Here is an 18,768-nt window from a genome sequence, read left to right on the forward strand (position 1 = left end):
TGGCACCAAACAAGCGCTGTCCACTTCTTCCCATCCTGAGACTGACGGTTCTACTGAGATTTTGAACTCCACTCTTGAACAGTTTCTTAGGGCATACATTAACTACCATCAGGACGATTGGGTGGAGTTATTACCTTTTGCTGAAGTGGCTTACAACAATGCTGTCCATCAAAGTACTGGACAAACCCCTTTTCGTGTGGTTTCTGGTCACAACTTTGTTCCCATCCCGGAACTGCCACAGCCCCCTTCCCAAACATGTTCTGCATCTGACTGGGCTGTTAAGCTGTCTGATTCCTGGCTGGTGATTCAACAAGCTTTGGCTGATGCCCAAGCTGCTTACAAATTCCAAGCCGATAAGCATTGTTCCTTACAACACGACTTCAAGGTTGGGGATCAGGTGTATCTATCTACTAAATTTATCAAGTCACCACAACCCTCTAAAAAACTTGCTCTCAAGTTCATTGGTCCTTTCCCTATTGTTGATCTTATCAATCCAGTTACTCTTAAATTGGACCTGCCTCACAATTTGAAACGCTTGCACCCTGTTTTCCATTGCAGCTTGCTTAAGCCTATGCACCACTCCTCACACTGGCATCCTCAACCTCCTCCTCCTGCTCCAATCATGATTGATGGCCAACAACACTTTGAGGTCAAGGATATTGTTGATTCTCCCAAGCTTCAAGGCACCCTTCAGTATCTGGTCCGCTGGAAACACTTTCCTCATCCTGAATGGGTGTCTGCCCGCCATGTTAATGCTCCTGATTTAGTTCGCAGTTTCCACCTTGCTTACCCTTTGAAGCCTGCTGCTTAATGTGTTCTTTCTTTTGGGGGGGCAGTATGTCATATTCACTGTTTCAATATAGTTTATACATCGTAACGTTTCACATGCCATGGCGCTGACGCGCGTTTCTGTTTGGGAGGGAGCTGCTGTGAAACCTTGTACCAAGCTCTGTATCTGAATTCATTACAATGGATTGTGTTTGGGTTATGTTCTCTGTTCAAGGACTTTTCCCGCAGACCATCAGAAATTGTTAGGAGCACCTGGGATTGTGAACTTGAGAAGATTCTACGGGGGGGAGGGATTTCACTTGCACCGAGGGTTTTTAGTTTGAATTTGGCGCGCTTTCATCATTCTCAGCTTTCTTTGTGATCCTGCACACTATTCTTTAATAAATCAGATATCTTTGAATTCCTGCTCATGAGTCTGATAGTGTTTTAGAATAGGCAACCATTACAGATAGGCAGCCTCAAAGATACTCAAGGTCAGCATGAATCACACAGAATATTTTAAATTGCACTAAGAAACCAGCAATGCTTCCACAGCAATGTGTTTACATGGCAGTAACAAGGCTATCCCACTGACATATGGGCCACCGAGTTTGTACCAAGTAGTGTTTCTGGATGGGCTTTAAGGGCAACCCCATATAACGCAAATTACAGTAATCCATATGGTAATTATGAATTAATTCCTGAGACCTTTCAGAACTCAGCCCTGGGCATGATGATTAAAGTACCCCAGCAGGAAGAATCCAACATCAGCTCTGATGTAAGGTTCAGGAGCCCAAGAAAACAAATTGCTGAGCAGTAAGGTGGGCAGTACACCAGCAGTGTGCCTAACCTGACCTCACAGCCCAAGTTCATATACTGGAGCTCACAACCACTTATGTGTGGAGCAGGGTCCCTGGTCAAAGCCAAGGTCTCTATCAGAATCATCACTATCACCTCTATCTGGCCTTGGAGTTATGGCTGCTGAAACACCTGAAACTTGGGAAGACAAAGACAGGGCAATTGTAGAGAAGCACAGAGATGACCTGGGAGAAATGGCTTTCAAAATTATTATCAGCTCTTTGAGGTAGGTCAGGTCAGGAAACAAACTATACAAGAAATATTGGAACTCTAATTTATTGATGTAAGAGAGCCAGATTAGTGTAGTGATTAAGGCTAGAAACCAAGAGACTTTGAGTTCTAGTCCTGTCTTAGGCACAAAGCCAGCTGGGTGACTTTGGGCCAGTCCCTCTATCTCAGCCATAGGAGGGAGGCAATGGCAGACCACTTCTAAAATCTTACCAAGAAAAGTGCAGGGAGTAGTCCAGGCAGAGGCCAGGAGTCAACACTGACTCGAAGGCACCTGAATGAATGAATGACAGTGACAGAATCTGAGAAAGCCTGAAAAGTTCTCTCCCTCTCTCTTATACCAGAGAGGAGCCAATTTAAGTTTCTTTTTAATACTTTCTTCCTTTCCCAAGCTTAAATCACATCTTGCTAACTGTTGCACTCCTTCTCCAAGATCATCTCTGTGCTTCTCTATAGCAATACTCCCCTCACCTAATCAGGTATCCGTTACGGATGCCAAAGTCTTCTAACACATCTCACACATGAGCTTCAGTCCCTACCTGGAAAGTGATTTAACTATGGCCAAGAACTAGCTCCATCTTCAGGTCCCAGCCATCCATTCCAAAACACCACCTGTGTAAGTATGGCCACTTATCACTTGGGATAAGTTGAATGCAAGGTGGGCAGTACACCAGCTTCAGTTAGGGATACTGCTGATGTACTGCCCACCTTGCTGGACTGAGCATTCACAAATACCAGCCTGAGGCCAAGATGTCTAGCAAACTGCCATCCTCCTGGTCCCAAGAAAAGAGGCATTTGGGTTATCAGAGGGAACCTGCACCCCATTTTTCTCCTTTTAGAAAAGGCATTAGAACATTGACAATCCTTTTCAATTTCAATTCATTTTCAAAGATGTAAAGAATCAGATATTGAATCAGGGGATGACTAAAGTGGTGTAAAAGCATCTGTAATTAAAATGTGTTCAACGTCCCATTTAGAGGTTAGTGAGAGGTTTAAACATTTAATTTTAATGTGGTTTTAGAACTATGTATATATCTGTGTACATACGTAGATATTCTTATAAGCTATCCTGAGCTACTGAAATGGGTAGCATATCAATATTTAAGTAACTACTGTAATTAAAGACCATTCTTTTTAAAATGATGGCTATGTAGCACCTTTTCCTGGGATTGCACTGTAGCTGTCTAGGAAAAGATGTAGCTGCTTTATGAAGCTGCAGACAAGTGCTTCATGAGTGACCCCCCCATGCTCTGAAGCATCTTTCTGCCTCTGCATGAGAAATGCTACATAGACCTATTCTTCAAAATAAGTAAGAACCAGAACCAGTTTTCTCTTTAAAGAAATTTGTGAGCAAGAATCCTGTTTAAAAGTCACTATGAGATTTTTCTATTAACAAAAGCCAAGTTTTAGTTTTCACATGGAACAGAAGCTAATCTGATCAATACAACTTTAATGCATTTATCACTTTGAAAGCAGGATCTGAGATCAAGAACCTCATACAATTAAATTCATGGTCAATCATCTTTGTTTTCTGTGCACAACTACTTTTGAATCCATGTAATTAAGTATCAGTCAAATGTCACTGTATACTGTAAAAATACTAATTAAATTGATATAAAATCATTCAGGGGAAGGGTATATGATAAATATCAGTATTTGCTGAATCCAAATATAATATCATTTGCCTCAATTTACCACTTTTGTTATTAGAACTTGATTTAGCAGAATGAGGGTGGAATCCAAACAAAAACGTATCTGCCATAAAAACGTGTCCACCATACCCAAAATCTGTTAAGCTGAGGTCTCCATTTTCAGACTCAACAAAGCAGCTCATTTTGCAACATGCTGTCATTAATTTACAACTAATCTATACCCATAATCTGTAAAAGAAAAATTATTCATTGTATCAAAAAAGCAAGTAATAGTAATAGCAGCAGCTATAAAATGGAGCAAAGGGCATATTCGTGGCATTTTTAAAAACTTGTCTCTAGAATGAAAGCAAAGGTATTCGTCTAATTTTGCTAGAAGGACAATCCCATGTAGATACAATGGCTTATTACATTGCCAACACTAGCTTCTTGCAAACAGGAACTTACCACTTGATGTAATTAGATATAAAAAAAGCCTAGAATGGTTCCGTACACAGAAGGCAGCTAAAAGACCAGTGAGAAGAAAGCTTTGTTCCATTAAAGTACGAAGTATGGTGAATATCCAATTATCTGCAAAAGGATTTCAAGCTAAACTTTTTCCCTTGTGGGATCATTACAGGGTTTATTAAAAAGCGTTGGCAGTTCCTAGAAAATGAGACACAGGATAGATTTAATTTTTTTTTTTAAATTCCTCCTACATAACATTATTAAAAAGTGTAAGCTGTCTCTTCAGACAGAATGTCCCAATTAATGTGTGCTCCATGTCACCAGATCCTAAAGTTTCTGAAGAAATTATACAGACACACAAAACCTAGACTCCCTGAGCAAACCGTCCACACAAAATTCAATGTTATAATGGTGATATTCAGATTGGTCTACAGTATTATCCTGATGATTCCTGGCTTTGGGGTGGTGGTGGTGGTGGTGGATACAATGAGTTCTTACATTCCATTTTGAGTTTGCTCAGGTGAGCTGCCATGGTTGAGACTGTTGGAGTGAGTCTCAAGCCTGAATTATTGTCTTCTCGCCAGATGCATGAGAAGTGTAACGAAGTCATTTAAAAGGTTCTGGTTTTACTTAAGATACCTGTGGGCAAGCATATCTGCCTTCTAGGGCAAGATTTGTAAGTGGCAGATTTATGAGGCAAAAGAGTTCAGTTTTGTACTTTGAGGTGCTGTGTAGACTAGAGCGTTGTGTATCAAGAAACAGGGTGACCAAACCCAAAGGAGGAAAGAAGAGAGGATTACTGGAAAAAGAAGGAATGTGCAACTGATGACCTCAGCAGGAACAGGGAGAATTGGGAATGTGGGTTAAGGGCTCTTCCGTATCCGGGACATTGTCATCTTTGGTTCTGGATGGGGTTGCACTACCCCAGACAGACCCGGTGCCTAACTTGGGGGTCCTCTTGGACTCACAGCTCCTGCTCAAAGAGCAGGTGGCAGCCGTGGCCAGGAGGGCCTTTGCACAGCTTCCTGTTGTGCGCCAGTTACGCCCCTTCCTGGATTGGGAGGCCCTTTGGTCACTCATGCCGTTATCTCCCATATTGACTACTGCAACACGCTCTACATGGGGCTACCCTTGAAGAGTATCCGGAAGCTTCAGCTGGTCCAAAATGCAGCCGCGTGGGCTATTTGTGGCGCCCCTAGAAGGGCGCATATAACACCTTTGCTATGCGAGCTGCACTGGGTACCAGTTTGCTTCCGGGTCCAATTCAAGATGTTGGTTATCACCTTTAAAGCTCTACATGGCATGGGGCCAGGCGACCTGAGGGATCGCCTCTTCCCCGTTACATCTACTCACTCCACCCGATCTTGCAGAGAGGGCATGCTGAGGACCCCATCAGTAAGAGAATTCCATCTGGTGGGGTCCAGGAGGTGGGCCTTCTCTGCAGTAGCACCCGCCCTTTGGAACATCTTGCCCCCAGAGGTGAGGCTAGCCCCATCGCTCCTGGCCTTTTGGAGAAACTTGAAGACCTGGCTCTGCCAGCTGGCCTGGGGCGGGGAGGAGAGGAGTCATACCTGGGGTTGGCTAATGCCTTGAAGCATCCCTTCCACGTGAAGACTGAATGAGATATAGCCATCTGGACTTTATTTTTATCTATATTATTAATAATATGTAATTTTATATTGTATTTTATATATTTATTGTTTTATTGAGGATTTTGTTGTAAACCGCCCAGAGTCCCTCCAGTGGGAGGAGATGGGCGGTGACAAATTTGATAAAACAAACAAACAAATAAATAAAGATCTGTAAGCAGAATAGCTGCTAAAGGGCTGGGGAATGGAGAAAAGGAGCTACATTGGAAAAGACAGCCCAGAAATAACAGAATGAAGAAGCATGAGCAAGATGCTTGAAAAAGGGGGTGGGGGGGTTGCCTCTTCTCCTCTTCCTCCTCATCTTGTAAAAGGCTAGCTTACGAAACTGAAGTAAAGCAAAGCTGTCTAGAGGAGGAGTTAACAAATGCCAATGACAAATTGTGGCAAGTTCTTAGTGGTATGGGGATACCAAGTCATCTTGTCTGCCTCCTGAGGAATCTGTATAACGACCAAGTAGCAACGGTAAGAACAGACCACGGAACAATGGACTGGTTTAAGATTGGGAAAGGAGTACGGCAGGGCTGTATACTCTCACCCTACCTATTCAACTTGTACGCAGAACACATCATGCGACATGCTGGGCTTGAGGAATCCAAGGCTGGAGTTAAAATCGCTGGAAGAAACATTAACAATCTCAGATATGCAGATGATACCACTTTGATGGCTGAAAGCGAAGAGGAACTGAGGAGCCTTATGATGAAGGTGAAAGAAGAAAGTGCAAAAGGTGGCTTGCAGCTAAACCTCAAAAAAACCAAGATGATGGCAACCAGCTTGATTGATAACTGGCAAATAGAGGGAGAAAATGTAGAAGCAGTGAAAGACTTTATATTTCTGGGTGCGAAGATTACTGCAGATGCTGACTGCAGTCAGGAAATCAGAAGACGCTTCATCCTTGGGAGAAGAGCAATGACAAATCTCGATAAAATAGTTAAGAGCAGAGACATCACACTGACAACAAAGGTCCACATAGTTAAAGCAATGGTGTTCCCCGTAGTAACATATGGCTGCGAGAGCTGGACCATAAGGAAGGCTGAGAGAAGGAAGATCGATGCTTTTGAACTGTGGCGTTGGAGGAAAATTCTGTCAGTGCCTTGGACTGCAAGAAGATCAAACCAGTCCATCCTCCAAGAAATAAAGCCAGACTGCTCACTTGAGGGAATGGTATTAAAGGCAAAACTGAAATACTTTGGCCACATAATGAGAAGACAGGACACCCTGGAGAAGATGCTGATGCTAGGGAGAGTGGAGGGCAAAAGGAAGAGGGGCCGACCAAGGGCAAGGTGGATGGATGATATTCTAGTGGTGACGGACTCATCCCTGGGGGAGCTGGGGGTGTTGACGACCGACAGGAAGCTCTGGCGTGGGCTGGTCCATGAAGTCACGAAGAGTCAGAAGCGACTAAACGAATAAACAACAACATGGATAAAGGAGGGAGAGACTGAAACAGTTAAGGAATTTCAAGGAAGCTCTGTAAATAAATATATACTACATTGTTAAGCTAGGCATGTAATTAAGGCGTGCACAGCCACAGTAGAGATAACTGTATATTGGAAATAAAAACAGAATTTATTTTGTATGCACTGTAGCAATAAACATTACTTTAGTTGGAAGAACACTATGTCTGGATTTGTTTCTGTTCCTTTCCTACCCTCCAACAGTTTGCAATACAGGTAGTTCTCGCTTTTCGACCATTCAGTTAGTGACCGTTCAAAGTTACGACAGCGCTGAAGAAAGTGATTTATGACCAGTTCTCACACTTACAACCATCGCAGCATCCCCAAGGTCACATGATCAGAATTTGGGCACTTGGCAACTGGCATGTATTTATGCCAGTTGCAGCATCCCAAGGTCACATGATTGCCATTTGTGACCTTCCCAGCCAGCTTCTGACAAGCAAAATCAAAGGGGAACTGCATGATTCACTTAATGGCTGTGATCTGCTTAACGACCACATGATTTGCTTAACAAACACTGCAAAAAATTTGTAAAATTGGGTGTGGTCACATGCCTCACTTAATGACTGCACTGCTTAATAATGAACTTTCTGGTCCCTATTGTGATCGTAAGTCAAGGACTACCTGTAGTAGTTCTGAATATTGTTTCAACCATTCTGGAAATGTTTCAAGCTTGGACGAAGTGTTTTGAACTTGGAGGGGTGTTTTCAAGCTCAAAACGCTTCCAGAATGACTGAAATAGTTTATTTCAAGCCTGAAAGTGTTTCAAGTTCAAAAAACCTTTGCAGTCCACTATTGGCTTTATAGTTGCTATATGTTCCATTTGGGGGGAGGTGTTGCTTTATTTTATTACTTGTCTGTTTGAAATTTCTAATATCAATTATTTTTACTGCTTTGACAGGAGATTTAACATATCATACATATTGGTAAATGATTCAACCTAAAATAATCTAGTATTTAAAATAACATTATGGGAATGGGAAAATTAGATGACAAGAACTTTCACCTGATTGGCATAGGAAGCCCGTTTAACGTTTTGATCCTGTTGTGGATGTGGGCTGGTTAAGGAAGGGTCTTACTGTAGCTTCACTGACTGATTACAGATTATAGAGCCAGTCTGGTCTAGGGGTTAAGGCAACAGGCTGGAAACCAGGAGACTGAGAGTTCTAGTCCCACTTTAGGCATGAAAGCCAGCTGGGTGACCTTGGGCCAGTCCCTCTCTCTCAGCCCAACTCACCTCACAGGGTGGTTGTTGTGGAGAAAATAGGAGGAGGAAGGAGTATTTAGTATGTTCGCTGCCTTGAGTTATTTATAAAAATAATAAAGGTGGGACAGAAAATAAATAAATAATATGCCATCAAATTGGTGTTGACTCACAGCGACCAAATAGGTAGATTTGTTCCATGACAATCTGTCTTTAAACTGGTCCTTCAGGTCTTCCAAAGGTGCACCCATTGCCACTGTAACCAAGTCCATCACCCTCGCTGCTGGTCTTCCTATTCTTTTTTCTTCCACCTTTCCCAGCATCAAAGCCTTCTCCAGAGAGCTGAGTCTTCACGTAATATGTCCAAAATACGATAATTTGAGTTTAGTTATTTGTGCCTTGAGTGAGAACTCTGGGCTCATTGTTCAATGATCCACTTGGATTATTTTTGTGGCTAGTCATGGTATTCTCAGGAGTCTTCTTCAACATCAAAGTTCAAAAGTGTCAATATGTTTTCTATCCAGCTTTTTCAAAGTACAACTTTCACTTCCATAAAGTGTCACAGGGAATACCATAGCTTGCACAATTCTGATCTTTGTAAGTATAGACACATCATGGTATTTGAATATTTTTTCCAAGGCCTTCAAGACTATTTTACCAAGTGCTTTTTTTAAAAAAAATCCATTTTAATCTGTTCAATCATGTCCAATTCTCGTAGACTCCTGGTTTCTAGCCTGATGCCTTAACTACTACACCAAACTGGCTCTATTCTCACAGGGAATACCATGGCTTGCACAATTCTGATCTTTGTAAGTATAGACACATCACAGTATCTGAATCTCTTTTCCATGGCCTTCAAGACTACTCTACCAAACGCTAGTCTGAGGCATATTTCTTGACTGCTTATTCCTTTACTCTTGATGGTTAATCCTAAAATGTCTAACCACTTCAATATCTTCACTGTTACTTCTAACAGTGGTTGTTGTATTGGTTACCATTAATTCGGTCTTCTTTATATTTAATTTTAGTCCCATTTTTTTCCACTATGTTCCTTGACGTTTATCACTAGAGTTTCCAGATCCTTTGCATTTTTGGCTATCAGAATAGTATCATCAGCATAGGGCAGGTTATTGATGTTTCTTCCTCCAGTTCTAAGCCATACTCATCTTCTAATCCAGCTTGCCTTAATGTATGTGTATATGTATGTATGTATGGCATATACCTGTAGGTTGAACAAATAAGGGTAGTGTATAAAGCTTTGTCTCATTCCTTTGCCAACATGGAGCCAGTCTGTATCACCATGTTCTGTCTGTACTGTGGCTTCCTGACTTGCATATAGGTTTCACATGAGGACAATGAGATATTCTGGGATTCCCATTTTTCTACAGCTTGACATGACCAACACAATCTATAATCAATCAAGTACATACTGACTTTATTTTTGGTATTCTTTGGCTTTCTCAATTATCCAATATGCATCAGCAATAATGTCTTGTTTGTCAGCCTTTTCTAATGCCAGCTTGAATGTCTGGTATCTCCTTTTCCATATAGGGCTCTAATCTGTGGTGGATGATTCTAAGCATTATTTTGCTAGCATGTGAAATTAAGGATATTGTATGACCATTTGCATCCTCTGTTAAGTCTCTTTTATTTGGTATTAGAATGTAGACTGATCTTTTCCAATCTGTTGGCCACTGTGTTGTTCTCTAGATTTGCTGGCATAACTTGGCTAGAAAATTTACTGAGTCTTATCTGTTGCTTGCCATATTATCTGTGGGTATTCCATCAGTTTCTGTAGCTTTCTGACTTGGCAATGACCAGACTGCTAATCTAACTTCATCTTCTAGTACTAAAGGTTCTTGTAAATAGGGATTACCTTCTAAGATATCTTGGATGTTGATATTGCAAGGGAACAAATACGGGCTTATCACTAACCAGTATTCATTGTATTTTACGATGCAGCTACCACACTTATAAAGCCATGAGAGCATGCTGCAAAGGAAATTTGCTTTGAAGCTTTAATTATTTTTACTCTATTATTTTCCAAAGCTGGTAACTCAAGTTGCTTATATCACTGAGTACAGGTATAAACACTGACCATAATGGCCTGGTTTTCTATGTAGTTCCCTAAATTTAATCAGCTATGTATTTACTGGATTTACATGCCACTCCAACCCAGCAGTACTTTGAGCCACTTGTATTCCATTCTTATATAAAGAATAAAACAGTAAAAGCAATACAAACTAACAATAGCCAAAAAAAAAAGCATCAAAAAATTACAAAGAATAATGAATATCCAAACACAACCCAGGGTGGAAGCTCCCAACTTATACCAGGCCTACTCCAAGGACTTCCTTCAAAGTCAAGCTTTTATGTCTCTCCTAAAGCTCAACAATATAGGGACTGATCTGATCTTGGAAAGTAAACTACAGTATTCCAAAGAAGACGGGCTATAACGGAGAAGGCTCAACTCCTTGGTCCCTGTAAATGACATTTCCTAAGGGTAGAGAGCTGGAGTGAGCTTCCCTTGCTTGATATTATCAGATGGGCATAAACTGCTAGGAGCTGGTGGTCTCATATATATCCAGACCCAAAGCCACATAAGGCTTTCAAGGTGACAACCATCACCTTGAATTGTACCCAGAAGCCAACTGGCAGTTAGTGCAGGGACGTTACTTGAACAGCTGTATTCTAGACTGGCTGAACATTCTGGATAGCTTTCAAGGACATCCATGTACAGCAAGTTGTAATAATACAAACTGGAGATGACTAAGGCGTAAGTGGTAGTAAACAAGGCCTTCTAATTCAGGAATGGCGCACCAGATGTTACTGTGCAAAAGCTCTCTTGGTCATAGCTACCACCTGGTTGTGGAGGTCTAATAGCATTTATGATACTGAAGATGGCTTAGGCATCAATAAAATCACATCACATGTAAAGGATGGAACTGTGACCCTGGAAAGAAGACAGATAACGAAAGCCAGACTGTTGTCTTCCCTCATGATGTGAAAGAAGGCAGTATGTAGGCACAATAAATGTCATTGTTTATGGTACATAATGATAGTATCTAAAACAGGAATAGTATCCTGTTTGTATACAAGAATGAAGGGGCACCATGGTAAGGTCAACCCCAAAATATTAGCAGAGACATTCCAGTTGTAGAGGACATGGTCTTCAAGCAAGAATTGTGGTTCCTGGGCTGTCACCCTTATTTCTTACAGCATTATACTTAGCTTTTAAGCAGCAATGGATACATTTACTGAAAGTAGATAAATGTGTATATAGAGCCATGGAGACGACCTTGGAGAAATTATTCAGAGATGGTTATAACATGTTCTAAAACATGGGCTGAGCCCCAGAAACCAGGAAAGTTTTAGGAAGAGACTCAGGTTGGCCTCTTCCCAACATAACAGGGAGTGAAGGGCAGATGCAATCAGGATTGCAAGATTCTATTACAACAGCCTATCGCCATAAAGTATAGTTCTGGTCATCTTCGGAGGTCTGTGTCCTGAACTAGTTAGCCACAAAAAGCTGTCATCAGTCTTATAAGCCCAACTACATCTTCCCTTTCCTCCCCTTCATGCCCCAGAGAGTGAGGGAAGGCCAATCTGAGTCTCTTCCTAAGACTTTCCCTGGTTCCAGGGATCAGTACATGTTTTCATTCAAGTTGTAATTGTCCATGAATAGCTTCTCCAAGGTCATCTCTGCAGCTCCCTATAGCATGTCATTTTCTCAGTGACATATCTACTTTTGATGCCATTATAAATATTATGATCTTTGACAAGATTTAAAAACATATAGGCTAGACATAGGCAATGTGGTCCCTGCAGATTCCAATGACTTTGGATACCTCCCTTACTGCTTACCTGGCTTATCTCTTAGATTTTTAAAGTTAAAATAAATCAATAAATAGGAAGCCAGCACATTGCAAAACAAAGCTCCTGCCTCCACCTTCATTTCTAACAAAAGCTGTAAGTCCACTTAAACTGCATAGTTATTCCTAAAAAATAAAATAGCGGATGATTGCAGCTCAATACAACCACCTATCTGACCAAGGGGGAAAAAGGCAAGCTGGACTATTTAATAGAGAACATCTTGGGGGATAGATGAGGGCAGTAATGGACAAAGTCAATGATGAATGGATATTCTGTGACTGTTCAACACAACCACCATTTTTGGACAAGACAAGCCCAAAGCATGTCAGACATTTTGAATGTGCCCACAAAAATGTGTTCAACATTCCATTGTACTTCAGAAAGACTAAAGGGGCCTCTTAACTCCCACTCCAGATTTGTCCTGGCAGGTAGCAAGAAACTTGAAATATGCATTCAGGTATTTGGAGTCCTGGAATCCAAAAAACAAGCTGATTCTTTTTCTTTCTGATCTGCTCCCTGGGATTTCATAAATAATAGTTTTAATTATTTATTAGTTTTAACTATTTATTTTCTGTTCCTCCACTCTATGCCTTGCCTACTCATATTTTAAAATATATTTATAATTTTATTGTTGTAACTTATCAGGTGTTGCTCTAGTATTTTAGAAGATTTTAAAAATTTGAGAGAAAATGCATTAAGTTTCTCATGGTTGGATGAAATTTAATAACAGTAGTTTATGTGACTGCAGTTCTGTAACATTTCAAATTGTAAGGAAAGATTCCTTAAGATAAATGAATTATACAAATCCCCCGGCTTTTCAGAGTAATCCATAAAGGAAAGACATTTAACTGAGATTGTGTAAGGTTACTCTTAGGTACACCCTGCATCAGGCTGTCAAAAATATAAAAGATCCTGGACTAATAATGTATTCTGTTAATCATATTTACATAAAAGTGTATTGTCAACATTATTTTGAAATCGAGCATTTCTCTATATTTTTTCTGGCCTTGCTGTAGTATTACCTGTATAAAAAGGGAACTGGTAACAGAAAAACTAATTCAGGAGAGTAAGAAATTACATACTGTATACCCTTCTCAAAAAATGACCAGCAATATTTATTAAATGATTCTTTGGAGAAAACAGTAATAAAACTAGGGATTACCAACACATTCACATGACTTAACTATGTTCATTTCCACAATGACTGGATTTGTTCAGTTGATCACATTACCAAAAAAATAATACAGTTGTAATCAAAATTATTCAACCCCCATTGCAAATCAGGTTGTCAAAATGTACAGACTTTCAGCTGTTTACATTGAACAAATCAAACAAAAGCAATTGAAATAGCTCAATACAACGAATGCTTTAAGTGATGTCCCCAAATTCAATTGAAAATGCAACTTACAATGACTTCTCCAGTCTCAAAATTATTCAACCCCCTGAATAGAATCCGTCACAACAGCACACATACAGTATGCAAAACAGATGTTGTCTCAAGCACACCTGATGCAACTAATCAAGGGCTTCATTAGTTGCACCAGGTGTGCTTGAGCTGGAACACATGAAATACCTGAAGTGGCTAGGGGTCTGTTGAGTGTCACGTCTGACTGCATGTTAGAAATATAGTATGGCTAAGTCAAAAGAATGGTCCAAAAAGGTAAAAGAAGAGATCATCGCCCTTCACAAACAAGGAACAGGATACAAAATGATAGCGAAGGCACTGAATGTTCCTAGAGACACCATTGGAAGCATAGTTCACAAGTTCAAAGTTAAAGGAACAGTGGTTACACTACCTGGATGGGGCAGAAGAAGGAAACTGTCAATGGCTGCAACCAGATTTCTGAGAAGGCAGGTGGAGAGAAACCCTCGAGTGACTACAAAAGACCTGCAGCAAGACTTGGTGGCAACAGGCACTGAGGTTTCAGTGAGCACAGTAAGGCGCGTACTAAACACAGAAGGTTCCCATGCCAGAACTCCAAGACGTACACCACTACTGACCCAAAAGCACAAGAAAAGTCAGTTCCAATATGCTCAAAATCATATAAATAAGCCACAGAAGTTTTGGGATTTTGTTCTGTGGAGCGATGAAACAAAACTGGAACTTTTTGGCCCGATGGATCAGCAGTACTTCTAGAGAAAGAAGAATGAAGCATATGCTGAAAAGAACATTCTGCCTACAGTTAAGCATGGTGGTGGCTCGGTGATGCTCTGGGGCTGCTTTGCATCCTCTGGCACTGGAAACCTGCAGCGTGTGGACAGCAAGATGAATTCACTGAAGTATCAGGAAATCCTAGGAGAAAATGTCATGCTGTCTGTAAGGAAGCTGAAGCTTGGGCGTCATTGGACCTTCCAACAGGACAATGATCCCAAGCATACCTCAAATTCCACTAGGCCTTGGATGCAGAAGTAGTCCTGGAAAATTCTACAATGGCCATCACAGTCACCTGACTTGAACCCCATAGAAAATCTCTGGTGGGATTTGAAGAAGGTGGTTGCAGCACACGAACCCAAGAATATTACTGAACTGGAGGCCATTGCTCATGAGGAATGGGCTAATCGCTCAGGAACGCTGCCAGAAGCTGGTGAATGGCTATGCATCTCATTTGCAGCAGGTCATAACAGCAAAAGGATGCTCTACTAAGTACAGAAGATGCTTGCCATGAAGGGGTTGAATAATTTTGAGACTGGAAAGGCATGGTAAGTTGCATTTTCAGTTGAATTTGGGGACACCACTTGAAGCATTCGTTGTGTTGAGCTATTTCAATTGCTTTTGATTTTTTCACTGCAAACAGCTGAAAGCCTGTACATTTTGACAATCAACCTGATTTGCAATGGGAGTTGAATAATTTCGATTACAACTGTAAATATGTAGTAAGTCAATTGCAACAATAATGTAGTGCCTTGAAGTTGATATTTAAAAACAGAAGTAGCCAGAGCAATGTACTGTTAGCAATCATACTCTGTCAAAAGGAAGAAAAGCAGCGAGGCCAAGAAAGGCATTTGCCAGGCAACTGCAACTACAGAAGATGCTTGGAAACTGGCTGCAATTTAACCATCTTTCATATACATCCTAGTTATAGTATGGCATTTTTCAGATAGTTAAATTTTAATTTAATTGTGAATTGCATATTTCTTTTTGTTTTAAAAATTTATTTAGACTAGGTTTGCAGAAGAATATAGGTTAACAATTCAAGAAACCAAAATGCCTCAAGGCCGTCTTTTGAAATAGGTCTGCAGACTGTAATTTCTAACTATTGTTTGGAAGAATCCCAAATTGACAAACCATTATCTGGGGTCCTTGTCTAGGGTCAACTGCCCCACCAAAATGGAACAAAACTAAAAATGGATATAGATAAACAATTGTGGTTTCCTGAGTATGTTTTGAAACTCAAATCATAGCTTTGGTTTTAAATAATAATCTAGATTTAGCATAATGTCTGAAATGGACTATAGGATAAAATGCCAATACTATGAGATATAAATCTGCATTAGTTTGCACATCCCAATATTAGTAAAATAAATTTATTTGTTGGACCAGTTTATTTAGCACAAAATACCTTGTTTCACACGGCACATTAAAGCACAATGTGAATTTTTAAAAAATACAGTTTCAGAAACCTTTGTGGTTAATGGAGTAAGTATTTTGTATCTCCTCTCCCTTTCCCCAAGAAAGTATCTGTATAGCAGATGCTGCTGTAGCTGTGCATCCTTAACACTCTTCTTGTATTAGACTTTTACTTAGTGCTGTTACTGAAGAATTTAAGGACTTTTTAAATCACATCCAGTTTCTATTGTATTGCTCTTGGATTGCTTAATTCTCAAAAGAAGCCTTCAAATTGTGACACCTTTACCCAAGTAAATATTGGCTTACTCCATTCAATGGTAGAACTCTATTTTGAGTGGATCATAATACAATTGTGGATACGAAATAACAGAATAATCAAACATTCAATATATAAAAACATTATACTGCAACATACCTCATTGCCACATTGCTGCCATCAATAACTATTGGTCTCAGGTTATCACCATCCACAAGCACATCCTCCTGAAGGGGAGAGTCAGATCTTTGAGAATCAATGGAAGATGCTTCTCGCATTACACTAGTGCTAATAGAACTTACACTCTGATCTGCCTCAGTTTTATTTCCAAGTTTGACAAGTTCCCCTAATATATCATTGATTAAAGCATCAGTACCAAGTTTATTCAGCACAAGTTGAACTTGTTCTTCAGAGTAACCTAACTTAAGTGCAAAGTCAAGTTTGGTTTGATATTCTTTCACCATATCAGGAGGTTTTTTAATTTCTTTAGATACTATCTGAACTTCCTCTAACTTAAAGTCTTGTAAAATTTCATTGCGCTTTAGTATATGTGGTTCTAAACATGGATATGTCTGTCTGTGGTCCTTAGATAAGGAGCATGGTTCTGTTCCAATTTTAGTTGCTTTTCCCAATTCATTATCAGAATTTGTACTTTCCTCAGAATCACAACTGAAGCTTCCAGTTTCTTCAGACAGTTCCTTCTTAGGATCCTCCTTCCTAGAATTAATTTTATCCATAGTTGGTTTTTCTATCATTGACCAAGGTGCTATTGCACTTATTTGAGTCTCTGACGTATCCTCATAGAGGTGCCCAAGGTCATGCTTCAAGTGATCCTTCAAGCCCATGAAGCTGCTGCATGTGGTTGACTCCACTTTGTTGGTTTTTCTGTATACGAAGTATCCTATAGTCCTAAAGAGGAAATAATAATATTAAAACTAGTTTTTTAAAATGTACTTTGCAATTTTCATAAGATTTTATTTATTTCTCTTTTTAATATTTGATTAAAATTATCTTTTAATCACCTCATTATGAAATGCCTGACATGGCCTGCAGGCAAATATGAGATTGGGAAGCTTCCAAAATGAATATTCTGAAACCAACTCTATCTTCTGATCCCTTTATGGGATTTCAATCAGATGTTAAATCTCCAAGCCAATTAAGCTTCCTAGTATCTCAACAAGGAAGCTCACCAAATATATGAAATGGTAATAAAAGACACCATTTATTTAGCATGCACTGTTATTAAAGTGCTACATAAATGTCTGAATACTGTATTTATATTCAGATTCCTCTTTTCAATGTTCTGAGATAAATATGTGACAAGAGTTTATATTAACTGCAATCTTAAAACTACTAACACATTTTTTCCAAACTTACAATAGTTCAATTTACATACTCTGATGTGTGATATGCTTATCATATCAGTATTATGGCTATGATGAAAAATTTAGTACTATTTTTTACAAATTCTGTTATGGGTTGTACTGGTAATTGATTTAACTGGTTTTGTTTTTACAAAACTAAAAAGTCCATCAATCTGCTTTTAGCTTTCCTGGGTAAGAGTTTCAGTCCAGCTTTTGTGTAAGCCTTATCTGGACATGCACAAATATGGTTGCCGCCATTCTTTATTCCCTTTCTGTAAAGGCAGATTTATGTAAGTCAAGGCTTTCATAACCAGGGACTGCATACTTGCTACCTCAACCACAGAATCTAAATGACCCAGCTGCAAAAGCAGAGAGCAGAATACCACAGGGACACAGAGCTTAGAAATACCTACAGTTCTTACAGTTACCTGCAGCAGTGCTATGTTACATCCACTGGAGAGAATGAGTGTGTGTGTGTGTGTGTGTGTGTGTGTGTGTGTGAGAGAGAGAGAGAGAGAGAGAGAGAGAGAGAGAGAGAGAGATCTTCAAGGATTCTAAGTTTGCAGCAGGATGGATGGATGGATGGATGGATGGATATAGTTATAGTTATAGTTATAGTTATAGATATATAGATATAGATATATAGATATATAATTTAAAAAACACCCATTTCCTGATTTTAAATTTCAATAAATTGGATATTCAGTTTGGCCTCTGAAGACATTTTTCTATTAAGGTACAAATAATTTCTTACAGAGAATGATCTCAAAGTACAAAGCAATTTATGAGACTGAATGTCTACAAAAGCATAAGAATTTTTTTTTTCCTCTAATCCGTAAGTAGCAGCAAAGCACAAAGGAGGCCCTTCTGACACTGTTACTATTTTTCTGAATTAGGTTCCATATACATAAAACAGTACTGGGTAAGGGAAAAATGGTTGTACTATATCTAGCATAAAAGGATGGAGGGAGCTGAGAACAATATGGATTACTGGGTGGAGAGTGGAAAGAGAAAGACCAATTTCAGGCACTCTTTTTCTCCTCAACAGGTGCCCAACATTATCACATCTGATGACAATAGCCATCTGTTTGACACAGGACATCCTCACATGCATAAGTCTGTAGACTGGGTCCAATGGAACAAAATAAATTTTTGTCCCCTCTCCCAAAAAACGTTTAAAAATTAGTCCTAGATTACTTATATCAAACTTTTACATAGTTGAAACTATTCTGAAGCCACAGTGTAACAGGAAAAGTTTTAACTCTGCAGTTTGAACTGTCCACAGTCTGCAGATTATAATGTTATGTTTAATTCATTTATTATTAGAAATTTAAACTGTCTGAATTGTTCATCATCTAGGGAAACTGATTTTGTAGTTACCAGTAAAGATAGTCAAAAGTTCATAATTTATTCCCACTGAACTATTTTTCCCCCCAATATTTTTTTCCTT

At 39.6% G+C, this 18,768-nt stretch overlaps 1 protein-coding gene across 2 annotated transcripts in view; it reads right to left on the reverse strand.

Moving 5' to 3' along the window:
* The window catches only part of ZC3H12C (zinc finger CCCH-type containing 12C), a 77,886-nt gene that overhangs the window by 33,432 nt on the left and 25,686 nt on the right, over positions 1–18,768 (reverse strand). For both annotated transcript variants that reach the window (XM_063305811.1, XM_063305810.1), the window contains exon 2: positions 16,114–16,863. In XM_063305811.1, the coding sequence (XP_063161881.1) occupies positions 16,114–16,799 (686 nt within the window). In that variant the 5' untranslated portion in view covers positions 16,800–16,863. The remainder of the gene's footprint in view (positions 1–16,113; positions 16,864–18,768) is intronic.

This window comes from Candoia aspera, chromosome 5 (genome assembly GCF_035149785.1).
Source record: "Candoia aspera isolate rCanAsp1 chromosome 5, rCanAsp1.hap2, whole genome shotgun sequence".
NCBI classification, from domain to species: domain Eukaryota; kingdom Metazoa; phylum Chordata; class Lepidosauria; order Squamata; family Boidae; genus Candoia; species Candoia aspera.